A 12346-nucleotide genomic window follows, 5' to 3' on the forward strand; every position below is an offset into this window, starting at 1 on the left:
GAGGAGAAATTTCTTTAACCTATGAGAAATTTTTTTCTGATTTTTTTTTAATCTTTTTTTTTTTTTTTTGAGAGAGAGAGAGAGAGAGAGATTGAGAGAGACAGAGCAGGGGAGGGGCAGAGAGAGAGAAGGAGACACAGAATCCAAAACGGCTGTAAGCACAGAGCCTGATGCAGGACTCGAACTCGAAAACCATGAGATCATGACCTGAGCCGAAGTCGGACACTTAACCAACTGAGCCACTCAGGTGCCCCTAACCTATGAGAAATTTTAAACATGCACAAAAATAGAATGATATAATGGAATCTTTAGGGAATATTTTCAGTGTATTTTGTCTGACTCAGACGCCTCTGGCAAATTCCTCAGATGCCCCCTCCCTCCCACCCAATCCACGTACACTCCTGCCTTCTCATGGTGGAACCTTTTTTTTTTTTTTTTAATTTTTTTTTTTTTTTATTCATTTTTGAGAGACAGAGACAGCGCGAGCAGGGGAGAGTCAGAGAGAGAGAGGGAGACACAGAATCTGAAACAGGCTCCAGGCTCTGAGCTAGCTGTCAGCACAGAGCCCAACATGGGCTCAAACCCACGAACCATGAGTTCATGACCTGAGCTGAAGTTGGACACTTAACCGACTGAGCCACCCAGGTGCCCCGCTGTGGAACTTTCTTAAACCCTCTTCAGAGGGCTCCTAATCAGGGCGTGACTCAGATCCCTCCGAGGAACTTATTCAAACGTACCTGAGACCTGAACAGTTAGAATCCCTGGGTCTGGAGTCCAGCAGGCGTATTCTGGGGGAAGCCTGACTTCTGGCTCCTACGCACACCCCCTGTTCAGGCCTCTGCCCCAGCGGGCGTCCGCAGACCTGCTCGCCTCCCGAGTCGGCAAGCGTTCGTAGCGGCGGCTGACGTGGAGAACTGGAGGCGGAAGGCAGAGTCTCAGGTTATGCCCTTGGCGTTCCGGGGAACTCAGAGGGCACCTGCTGCCCGCACCTAAAGAGCAAACCCCCAAAGCTGTGGTCTCTTTCCTCTCCTGAGCTCCAAACACCACCAGACAAGAGCATGTTAAAAAAATATGTAAGTTTTATTTAGTAGATAAATATTCTTGGAGGGAGAGAAAAGCAGTCTGTTGGTTACAAAGTGAATTTATTTAAATGATAGATTTACTGTCATCTCTCATTTATCTGTTGGACTGATTCACATTTTAGTTGTTTAACGATTGTTGCTTTGAGTAAATTATATAAATTAAGTCAGTGGATTGGGGAACGACCCAAAGGAGACAGGTCATACGGTTGCTGGTAGGACTCGTTAGCCATGGGGAGTTTTCCTTTGGGGAGCTGGGTGGGAAGCTGAGCCGTGCAAGGTGATATGCCTCTAGAGGTTTCTTCCTAGAACTTTGAAGGAAGGGGAACCACTGGACTGTTGGGGTCAGAAGCAAAATGATGTATTTAAGACGGTTCATTGTCAAATGCAGCCCATTCTTAGAAGATCTACGTGATTTGAGAAGGATAGGAGCTTAGGAATCCAGATGCATTTTGGTGCTGGCGAGCCGCTCAGTTCTTCAGGCCGGTCCGGGGCCTTGCTTCTGGGGGGAGCAGTCCGTAGGGGACTGTCACACTGTCACTCTTGTGAGAGCTGCCTTCAGAAACACTCCTGGCCGCTCCCAGTCCTCACAGAGCGTGGCCTCTCGGTTAGCTGACCCCTGTTATTGTCCTGATTTCTAAGGGTGCCGTTCTGCCCTCATCGGGAGAGAACCACTGAAGTGGTAGGGAACCACCCCCTGACTCGAGGCGGGAGTCCCCCCGGACGTGCGGAGAAGCCCACGCTCCCCTGATGCCCCTTCTGCCGGTCGGGACTCAGGGGAGTCACACGAGAGCGAAGCCTCGTCTGACCAGAGCACGGTGCCCTTCCCGGCCTCCTGCTCTGTGGCTTGACTTGATTCCTGACTCCCTTGACTTTCAGGAACTGGTTCATGATTTTTCTGCCTCTCAGTTGGCAATGTTTTCCAGCTTGTGGTAGGACACCTTCACCGTCAGGTGTTCTGACCTTAAGAATTGTGCCCATTAAATATCAGAGAACCGAAAACAACCCGTTAGTTACACCTTGACAGAAGGTTCTCTCTACCACATTTGTGTGAGGCGTATAGACACTGATAAAGGAAGCGAGTGGTTTGATGAAGAAAGCGATGGGCAGAAACTAACCAGAGTGGAGACCGTGCTGCCCCTGCTCTTCTCACAGCGCCTGGGGCAGGGCTGACACTCATCCAGTCCTCCTTGGACCGGACTGAGCTGGGCCATGTTGAACATTTTAACTTGTTTGAAAAGGAATCGAAACGGACCCTATTCTTTGTACATCGGGAGAGAGAATCAACATACACTGGGGACTCAACTCACTTGGACAAGGCCACTTTGTATTGTATCCCCGGTGCTGTACCCGAGCTCACTTCTGCCTTTGCTGGACTCCTGTCGGAGGGCCCTAGAACATGTGAAGAGCGTGTGTGTGTGTGTGTGTGTGTGTGTGTGTGTGTGTGTGTGTGTAAACCCACGGTGAAGGAGAAGGGGAAGCACCGCATCTGCTCAGACAGAGGGAGGTCAGCTTAGGAACACAGGAGCGGCAGAAGGAAAACGACTCCTCTCTGCTCAGTTCCTGCCTGTCTTTCCTTTCGGCAGATACGTTGCCTTCGACTTCCATAAGGAGTGTAAGAACATGAGATGGGACCGGCTGAGTATCCTGATGGACCAGGTAGCAGACATGCAGGACGAGCTGAGGTAAGCTGTGTCACGTCCCCGTGGAGGCCCAGGGAAGAGGCGCGCCGTCGCGCAGACTTACGAGCGCAGCTCCCTGGCCTGACCACGCTTGTTTGGGCTCTTATTTTTAGTCTTTTTTATTGGGAAGATGAGACTTAGTGATTTAAAAATACACTTAGGTTCTTGAAAACAAACGCAAGGCCAGCTGTTCTCACAGTTTTACGAATCCGCCGAGACACGTTCACGGAAGCTTCCCGTCACCGGGGCCAGCTCGCTGCTCCTGGTCTCCTCCCGTTGATGCGACTGAACATCCTCTCAGTGTCTTCGCCGTCATCCTGCCTGGTCTCGGTCGTGATGCTGTTTACTGGCTTCTCTGTCCTCCACCGCGTCACTACAGGCTCAGTTAAATGTCCTTTTTCATATTAGGCAGCTGGCGTGCTTCCCTTGCTCTTCCCCCACGAAGGCCGGTGCTGCGGCGAGTCGCCCGGGCGCGTGTGTCCTCAGCCCTGTGCAGCGATTCCCTGAGACACAGTCTTGAGAGGAGGGCTGCTGGCGCGGCCCGAGCAACAGCGCGGTGCCTCCCGTGCGTGTTTGCCGCGCCACCTGCCGCGTGGGCTCGCGGGTCTCCTGTCCTCTCTGCGCACGTCAGGCCTTACTGGCTCCCGAAGCCAGAGGAGGGACTCTGTAAGCCGGCTGTCCTCTTGTTCCGGCGGGGGGCGTTCTGACCCTGGCAGCCCACGTGCACTTTCTCATTTCCGTTCCGCAGGAACCCAGTGAAACTGGGCCGTTTTTGTAAGTGTTTTTTATGCATATTAAGTAGCGACACTTAGTTAAATCGCTCTTTGTATGAGGCTTTGTCATGCGCAGCCGGTGAAGGGGAGGGCTGCAGTGACCCTGGCTGGACCTGGGACACCGGGCGGAGGAGGTGGCTCCTTGGGTCCCCCCCCCACAAGGGTGTGAGAAAGGATGGTCTCCAGAGTCTCCCTCCCTCATCGCCCCCTGTGTTCCCCGGGGACTGCACGTGGCCTCTCCCCAGGGCCTTTTGGGAAAGTGGAAAGAATCGGGGCTTTAGGATATGACGTATCTCATTTTGAAATCTGTTTCTTCTTAGCCACGTGACCCAGGGGCAGGCGGTTCTCCCCACTTGTACAGTGTAGGTGACAACGCCTCCCTGTAGACTGGTGTGTGTCGTGAGGACTGATGTTCACGGAAGACCTGGCGCGTGTTTTATAAGCACTGACGAGGCACCAGCACCCGCGGGCTCCCGTGCACACCTCTGGACACACATTAGCTCTAAATGGTCCTCACCAATTCTGCATGAATCTCATGTAGATGTTTAGCCTAAACACATTCTTCTAGTCCCTTATTTTTAAGGTCGAAATTTTTATTTGGCCTGTGGTAAATCTGTTGTTTCTCTGCTCCGTTTCGATTCGGGGCAGTAGTGGAGTAGTTGCAGTGACATTATTGCGTGGCGGTCTTTGTACGCCGTGTCCCACACGCCCATGCGACACTGCGTGCGTCACGCATTACCATCGGGCCTTGGGACGGGGGTGCTGTCCCCTCCACTTTGTCAGGGAGAACTTCGGTTCTGAGAGATCAGGGTAATGACTTGAAATGACACAGCCAGTGAGTGGCCTGAGTAGCGCTGGGGGCTCACTGCCAGCTCTTCCCCACTGCGCTGTGCATTGTCCAGAGAATGAACAAGACATAGGAACTGAGAACCAGGATTGGCCGATGTGGACATCTGAGTGGGGAAGGGGAAGAGGGAACCTCGTTTTCAAGGAACACCCTATTGAACTTTGTAAACTTTGTACTTTTGCATATATATTAACCCAGTGTTCTAAAAAAATTTTTTTAATGTTTTACTTTATTTTTGAGAGAGAGTGTGAGCAGGGGAGGGTCTGAGAGAGAGGGAGACACAGAATCTGAAGACAGGCTCTAGGCTCTGAGCTAGCCGTCAGCACAGGGCCTGACGCGGGGCTCAAACCCACAAACCATGAGATCATGACCTGAGCTGAAGCTGGATGCTCAACCGACTGAGCCACCCAGGTGTCCCAACCCAGTGTTCTTAATGCATGGCTTCCAGCCTTTACTTGAGAAAGTCTGACTCCAGTTCATCTCAAGGCCAAGTGCATTTGGTTTTGAAAAAACAGCTCAGGGAATTCTGACACAGCGTAGGGACCGTGCTTCAGACGAGAAATCTGATCTGCAGGACGCAGAGGAATGGCTGGAGGGGGGGGGAGGGAAGCACCCGCGCCTGCCTCGGGGACACCCCTCGGCCCAGCTTGTTCGTCCCTCAGGAGCTGGCCTCTGGTGCCGCCATTCGAGTTTGGACTGGGGCTGTCTCCGTACTCCTCGAATACCCCTGGGCCACACGGTGCCCGTCCGAACTTGTCAGCTGCCGGTTTCCCTAGCGTTGCAGACCAGAGCCGCGCCGTCAGCAGCGGGTCGCCCGCGCGTTGGACTGCCTTTGCTATGAGGGTGTTTATACAAATATGTTACAGTTATTTTCTAGTGGACTCCGCCGGCGTGGTGGTGGCGAGCCAGGAGGGCGTGTTCCGCAGCAACTGCATGGACTGTCTGGACAGGACCAACGTGATCCAGAGCCTGCTGGCCCGCCGCTCGCTGCAGGCCCAGCTCCAGGTGCACACGCTTTCCCTTTTACTGAGTCAGCAGCGCAGCCCGAGTTACAGAAGCTGCGTCTTTAAAATCGTCAACGAAAAACATCACGAGCCAAAACGAGTAACAGAAAACATTCACCTTGCTCCCCACCCTAAGCCACCTATTTTTGTTTCTGCGTCTTTCCACCTGTGGGCATGCACATTTCCATACCTATGGTCGGTATATGTGTACACAGCATCGGGGTTTTTTTGTTGTTGTTATTTTAAAGATTTTGTTTTTAAGTGAGCTCTGCATCCAGTGTGGGGCTCGAACCCATGACCCTGAGATCAAGAGTCGCAGGCTCCACCGGCTGAGCCAGTTAGGTGCCCCTGTACAGTTTTTAAATTTTCCTAGTCCTCCAGCATTATGCATAGCCAGAGGTTTTTAAAGTTGCACTTAGTAAGTTGCGGTGTTTTGGCTTAGAAATAACGCATGCAGAGGGTATATCTGTATGTGTTATTATTAGCTTGAATTCTTCCCTTTGGGAAGATTCCTAGAAGTAGAATTTACTGCGTTAAACAGAATATGCTTTCCAAGAGGGTCCTGGCCGTGTATGCGGACACCAGAGTGTGATTAGTGAATCTGGTTCTCTGAACACCTGCCAGCCGTGGATGTTTTTACTTAAAGTTTGTTTTCCGTTTTAATGGTAAGGAGTAGTGCCTCCAGATGTTTTCCTCTGCATCTCTTTCATTAGCTGCCCAGGCAGCATTGGCATGTATCATGAGGGGCAAACAGAATTCGGTGCCACGTGGTTTCTTTTGTTTATGACAGTTCAGCTTCCTTTATGGTAATTTTATGATCTCAGGAATTGTGGAAGTAAAATGAATTGTGGAATTTAAAATGAACTGTCCTTGACCACCTAGTAGATAACACGGGCCAAAGGAGCGACTTCCCTGTTGGAGCTGCTCTAGTGTGTACTGTACCTTGTCCTTGTCAACCTAATGGATTTACTTCAGAGTGTATTTTTTAATAGAAACAATAGTAGCAAAGAACAAAAAGAAAAACAACAGTAACAGCATTTGTTTCCAAGTCCCATAAACAAAACCTATTTAGGTTCTGTAATCTGTACTTAACTATCTCACACGCTGAGTCCAATGCTCCGTAACCTAGCCACGTTTCCCAGAGTCCACGCATCAGTTCAGCTGTGGTGGGGGCTCCAGGCATGCCCGCCCCCAGCCCCCGCCCGCTCAAGGTCATGGAGGGCAGGTGGGAAGGCCATTCTGGGGTAGAAATAGGGAGGAGTGGTCTCAGGTGAGCAGTGAAGGTGGGGATTCTGAGAGGGCTGTGGCCCAAGACGAGGACCAGGGCGGGGGTCCTAACCTGTGGACAGTGACCCCTGAAGGGGAATCCTCTGAGATCCTCTGAGTCTGGGGAGAAACGGGAAGGCAGGGGGTGACGGGAACAGTGGGGAGGCTGGGGGTGCAGGTTAGGGGCGGCAGGGAAGGAGGAGGTGATGGGTGGACGGTACCGCTGTCTTCCCTCCCCCTCCGCCTCTGCCCCTTCTGTTCCCGTGGGGCTGGGGCTCGGGGAGATTGAGGGCCGCAGGACAGAGAGCCCGGCCCTGGGTGCAGGTGGAGGGAGGCGGTGGGGAACAGGGGTCCCCCCACCCCCCTGCCGTGTGCGAGGACGGCATCTCCGCCTGCAGCCCGGAGCCGGGAGCTACCAGCCAGGACTGTCTGCTCCTCTTCCCAAGCCGCGTGTGCTGGAACCCGTTACACTTGACCGGGGTGTGCTTCTTATTCCAGAGACTGGGAGTTCTGCATGTGGGACAGAAGCTTGAAGAACAACACGATTTTGAGAAGATTTACAAAAACGGTAGGTAATCTATTTAATAGAGGCAAAGTTACTCAGATTGCGAAATAAACGGTTTAGGGACTCCGGCTGTCACGTTCATCATTGTCCGTTGACGTTTCCTTGTCTCCACAGCCTGGGCTGACAATGCAAATGCGTGTGCCAAGCAGTACGCGGGCACTGGCGCCCTGAAGACGGACTTCACCAGGCAAGCCGTGCTTCCCAGCTCGCGTCTGTGCACATTCGGGTCACAGTGGCCAGACCCCAGCACCCACTGGGGATCACAGCCATCGAGTCGGGCTCGCCAGGGCTGGGGGAGGCCCGGCGCCACTGGCGTCCAGTGATCGCAGCCCCTCAGCCCTGCCCACACGCCACGGTGCCACTGGGTCAGGGCGGTGTGATTCGAGGGTGTGGGCAGAGCCCGGATTCTGTGCCCCAGGGAAGCAGCTGGTGACGCCAACACACTGCCCAAGAGAGGAAGGCTTGGGGACCCTGTTTCTCTGCCACACGGGTTCTCTGGGAACGGAGGAAGATCCCGAGTTTTGGCTGTTCTAACCACCGCACCTGGGCCTCTTGTCTCCTGCCTTCCTTCCTTCCTTTTTTAATGTCTGTTTATTTTCAAAGAGAGAGAACATGAGCCGGGTAGGGACAGAGAGAGGGAAACATGGAATCCGAAGCAGGCTGCAGGCTCTGAGCTGTCAGCACAGAGCCCGACATGGGGCTCGATCTCATGAACCGTGAGGTCATGACCTGAGCTGAAATTAAGAGTCAGATCATTAACCGAATGAGCCACCAGCTCAAGGACGATTTTTAAAATCTCTATAATTCACTTTATATCCACACCACATACTTGCCAGGTGTAAAACCGTGGAAGAATTTCATATACAAATCCGTAACTTGAGATTCACCTCTTTGCCCAGAACCGGGAAGAGAACTCAGCTAGGGCTGGTCATGGACGGCTGGAACTCGCTGATTCGCTATTACAAGAACAACTTCTCCGACGGGTTCAGGCAGGTCAGTCTCGCGTGCTGCTCCCCGCTGGCCGAGCGGCGGCCGTGGCTCCGTGCTGTCCCCGAGTCACGGAGCTGCATCCAAGTGGGGTCCTTAATCTCCTTTCTTCTGTTCCAGGATTCCATAGACTTATTTCTTGGGAACTACTCAGTGGATGAATTAGAATCTCATAGTCCTTTAAGTGTTCCACGGGACTTGAAATTCCTGGCTGTAAGAACCCTTTCTGTTTTTCAAGTTTGTAAAAAGCACTGGGTCTGAAGGTAGAGACGGTGGCACGTCCCTCCCCCTTGACTTACAATCTCGTGTGTTGTCCTGAGTGTACACACTTGGTTTCCCCGAGGAGAAGACGAGGGAGGGAGCCCAGTAACTTCAGGTTCTCGTCTTCCTGCACACTCGACCCTTCCTGAGAGCACAGGAGCCAGAGGGAGCGTGGAAGGGGGTCTCTGTTTCAGGAAGATTCCACTCCCCTAGAGTTGGGGAGTTGCGGGAGACACACCCGAAGTGTGGAAGGCGGGGTACGTTCTTGACCTGTCTCCTCTGGGCCTCCTGCATTCACCAGACCTAGCTGGAGCCTCTCGGGGGCCTGCTCCAGCGGGCGGAGGGTCCTGGGATGGAGGGGGCTAGCGCCAGAGCCAAGCTGCTTCAGGGACTTGACCAGTCTGGAGACGTGGGCAGTTGTGCTTGAACTGCCCGAGTAATGATGTTTGGCTGAAAAAGATACTTTGTATGTTGGGTTGCAGGAGAGTCTTAAACTCTTCCAAGCAAAGAACGCTGAGTTGCACCCATTGCTAGAATTCTCAGCTGATGGTTTCTCCCGTTTGCCTTTCCAGCTGCCTATCATCATGGTTGTGGCCTTCTCCATGTGCATCATCTGTTTGCTGATGGCTGGTGAGTCGCTCTCATTTCACATTTTATGTTCATTTCTGAGAACGCGGGCCTTCCTCGTACAGCATCTTGAGATTGGGAGTCTGCCCAGCCCTTGGTGTTCCCTGTTGGATTCAGTGAGCAGAGTGAGTGGTCCTTACATGTGACGGGAGGAAAAATATGTATTCGCTTGTACTGATAATTAGTGTTGTTTTATTTAAGATTTTACAGTATTTTTTTTTAAGTTTATTTTGAGAGAAAGAGAGAGGGAGCCAGCACACATGCGTACGGGCGAGCCGGGGAGGGGCAGAGAGAGGGAGGGAGAATCCTGCAGGCTCCACACTGTCCCACAGAGCCCGACGTGGGGCTCAAACCCAGAAAGCATGAGATCATGACCTGAGAGGAAGTTCAGAGTCAGATGTTTAACCGACTGAGCCACCGAGGCACCCCTAAATTGTTTTTATTACCAAAGTAATACATAGTAATTATTATTATTTTTTAATGTTCATTTATTTTTGAGAGAGAGAGAGCACAAGCAGAGGAGGAGCAGAGAGAGAGGGGGACACAGAATCCAAAGCAGGCTCCAGAGCCTGACACAGGGCTTGAACCCACGAACCATGAGATCATGACCTGAGCCAAAGTCAGACGCTCAACTGATTGAGCCACTCAGGTGCCCCTAAAGTAATTGTAGAAAATACAGTTAGGCAAGAAAGAAGAAATACTATCATCTAACTACTCTTAACATTTTAATGTTAAAAAATTTTTTAATGTTTGTTTATTTTGGGGAGAGAGATGGTGCGAACAGGGAAGGGACAGAGAGAGAGAGGAAGACAGAATTTGAAGCAGGTTCCAGCCTGATGTGGTGCTCAAACTCACAGACTGAGATCATGACCTGAGCTAAAGTCAGATGCTTAACTGACTGAGCCACCCAGGCACCCCTGATGTTTTCTTCTTTATAACGGTGTGATTTTTTTTTCACAGATGTTACACACTTTTTGTAATCTTATTTTTTCACTGAGCAATGTAAATAAACATTTCCCTGTGTTCTTAATTTTTAATGGTTGTGTTAAAATCCATTCACGAGTGCTCCTGGGTGGCTCAGCCAGTTGAGTGTCTGTCTCTTGATATCAGCTCAGGTCATGATCCCAGGATCATGGGACAGAGTCCCACAGCGGGCTCCGCACTGGGAGTGGAGGCTGCATAAGATTCTCTCTTCCTTTCCCTCTGCCCCCTCCCCCGCTCACACTCTCTAAATGTAAAATGAGAGGGAGGAGGGAAAAAGGAAGGAAAAGAAATCCATTTGTGAATATATAGTTTATTTAAACAACTACCTATTACTAGACAAATAAATGTTATTAATGGATTAATACATTGGGGCACCTGAGGGACTCAATTGGTTGAGTGTCTGACTTCGGCTCAGGTCATGATCTCACAGTTCCTGGGTTTGAACCCCACGTCGGGCTCTGTGCTGACAGCCAGCTCAGGGCCTGGCCTGTGTGTCCCTCTCTCTCTGCCCCTCCCCAGTCATGCTCAGTCTCTCTCTATCTCTCAAAAATAGATAAACGTTAAAAAAGGTAGATTAATACATCACCTATCATTAAATTTTAGCAGATTGAGAGCAGCGTTGCCCAAGAACTTGTGCCATTGACGTCTTTACTGGTTTTCTCTTTCTCTCGATATTTCCTCTATTACTAAGCTAATAAGCATTTGGGACTAAAGTCTCCATCAAGTATGGTGCAGTGCCCTGAGAGTTGGAGGCTGTGACTTGGTCGCGCCGTGCTTTAATGGGTGCCCCCCCCCCCAACCTCCATCCAGCCCCGCCGGCCACCTTGTCAGGACACCGCCTCGATGTCCCCTCCTCGCTGCCCTGGGTGCCTCTCTCACGGCACTTTCTCCTTTGACCTCTTGAGCACCTGGGGATCTCTTTCTCAGGGGCGCACACCTCTCCAGTGTCCCTGGTGTCCCCAGGGGCTATTTCTCTTTGTCACAATTTGTGTACTTATGTGTCTTTCTCACTCTTTTATCTCCTGTGTCTGAGATCTGGGAAGCCCTCAGCAAAAGTTTGTGAGCTGAGGACCCTAACCCCTCCCGGCCCCCTCCACACGTGCGCACACACGCTCGCGTTCTTGTTGGTGTGGTCCCTGTGATCCCCTCGGAGTCCGCAGGCAGACAGTCCCGGCCTGGGGGAGGGGCCCTGTTGTTACTCTAGGGCGGGGCTTAGCGGTGGTTTCTATGCAGAGCAAGACAATGAAAAGCTTAGACTTCCCAGGCCACGTGTGATGTCTGTGGCACATCGCGCTTTACAGCTCACAGCAAAAGAACAGGCTGTGGGCCCCAGAGTGCAGGACATGTGTGTGGCCTCACTTGGGTCCCGTGTCCGGTGTGGGGGCAGGAAGGACGAGGCAGCCAGCACGCGCTTCCCACGCCCTTCACGCCCTCCACGCGCTGACCTCTGTGCAGCGCTGCCTTGTGCGGGCACTTTCCTGGGAGCCCATCCGTCCACCGTTGACTTAGCTTTGTTACTGTGACCTGTTCTGTGTTCTCTAGACTGTACACCCACACTTCCCGGCAGAAGCGCAGGGCTCGGCCTGGACAAACGGACCGTTCCTCTGGGGAACGCCCCAAGTTGGGCTTGGGAGGAACTGCCTTACTCCTTGGTCCCAGAAGAATGTTAAAACTCAGAGGTGTGAAAAGTAGCAGTTATATCAATTTGTATGTGTTCTTGAGTGAAAGGAGACTGTGGCTGAGGACGGCCCCTCGCAGCAGTTCATTGCTGTAAATTCGTGAGCATGCGCCGTCTGGGTTGGACGGCGTCTGGTTTGGAGCCCACACTTTGGTTTTTCAGAGAATGGGGAGTGGCGCAGCATGACCTCTGCCAGCCTCCTAGGAGCCTGCGTTTCCTCCCAGGCGCCCTCTCTCCCTGTCTCTTGGTCTCCGCATGTGTCTCCCCACCCGAGGGTGCGTCCACGGCCCCGCAGGCGCGTCTCCCCAAATCCGCAGGTGTGGCCAGTCCTCGATCTTTTCCCACTGCTGCCCAGCTTCGTGAGCCTGAGACGTTTGCAAACGATGCGTATCAGAATTATGTGAAATGCGTCCTTAAAATAGGTTACCAAGTTTTGCTTTATACGCTTTGATACGGAACTTTTCTGAAGCATGTTTGTTTTGTGAAGTTACTTTTTTGTGCAGGTGTTTTGATTGTAGCAAATGTATTAGAAATGGCTTCTTGTAATGTGAAAGTGTATCATCCAAAAGTAACAATTATCTGCATGGTGTAAC

The 12346-nt window shown here is 51.9% G+C and overlaps 1 protein-coding gene across 3 annotated transcripts in view; it reads left to right on the forward strand.

Moving 5' to 3' along the window:
- Positions 1-12291, forward strand: part of SACM1L (SAC1 like phosphatidylinositide phosphatase) — a 51776-nt gene extending 39485 nt beyond the window's left edge. Inside the window, exons 13-20 of one of the 3 annotated variants that reach the window (XM_029916179.1) lie at positions 2666-2764; positions 5248-5386; positions 7150-7219; positions 7331-7403; positions 8116-8209; positions 8324-8416; positions 9037-9094; positions 11618-12291. In XM_029916179.1, coding sequence (XP_029772039.1) covers positions 2666-2764; positions 5248-5386; positions 7150-7219; positions 7331-7403; positions 8116-8209; positions 8324-8416; positions 9037-9094; positions 11618-11745 — 754 coding nt within the window. In that variant the 3' untranslated portion in view covers positions 11746-12291. Of the gene's footprint in view, positions 1-2665; positions 2765-5247; positions 5387-7149; positions 7220-7330; positions 7404-8115; positions 8210-8323; positions 8417-9036; positions 9273-11617 lie in introns of those variants that run through there. The other 2 variants (XM_029916178.1, XM_029916180.1) reach the window with 2 other exon arrangements.
- The last annotated feature ends 55 nt before the right edge of the window (positions 12292-12346 follow it).

The sequence above is a fragment of the Suricata suricatta genome, chromosome 12 (assembly GCF_006229205.1).
Source record: "Suricata suricatta isolate VVHF042 chromosome 12, meerkat_22Aug2017_6uvM2_HiC, whole genome shotgun sequence".
NCBI lineage: Eukaryota > Metazoa > Chordata > Mammalia > Carnivora > Herpestidae > Suricata > Suricata suricatta.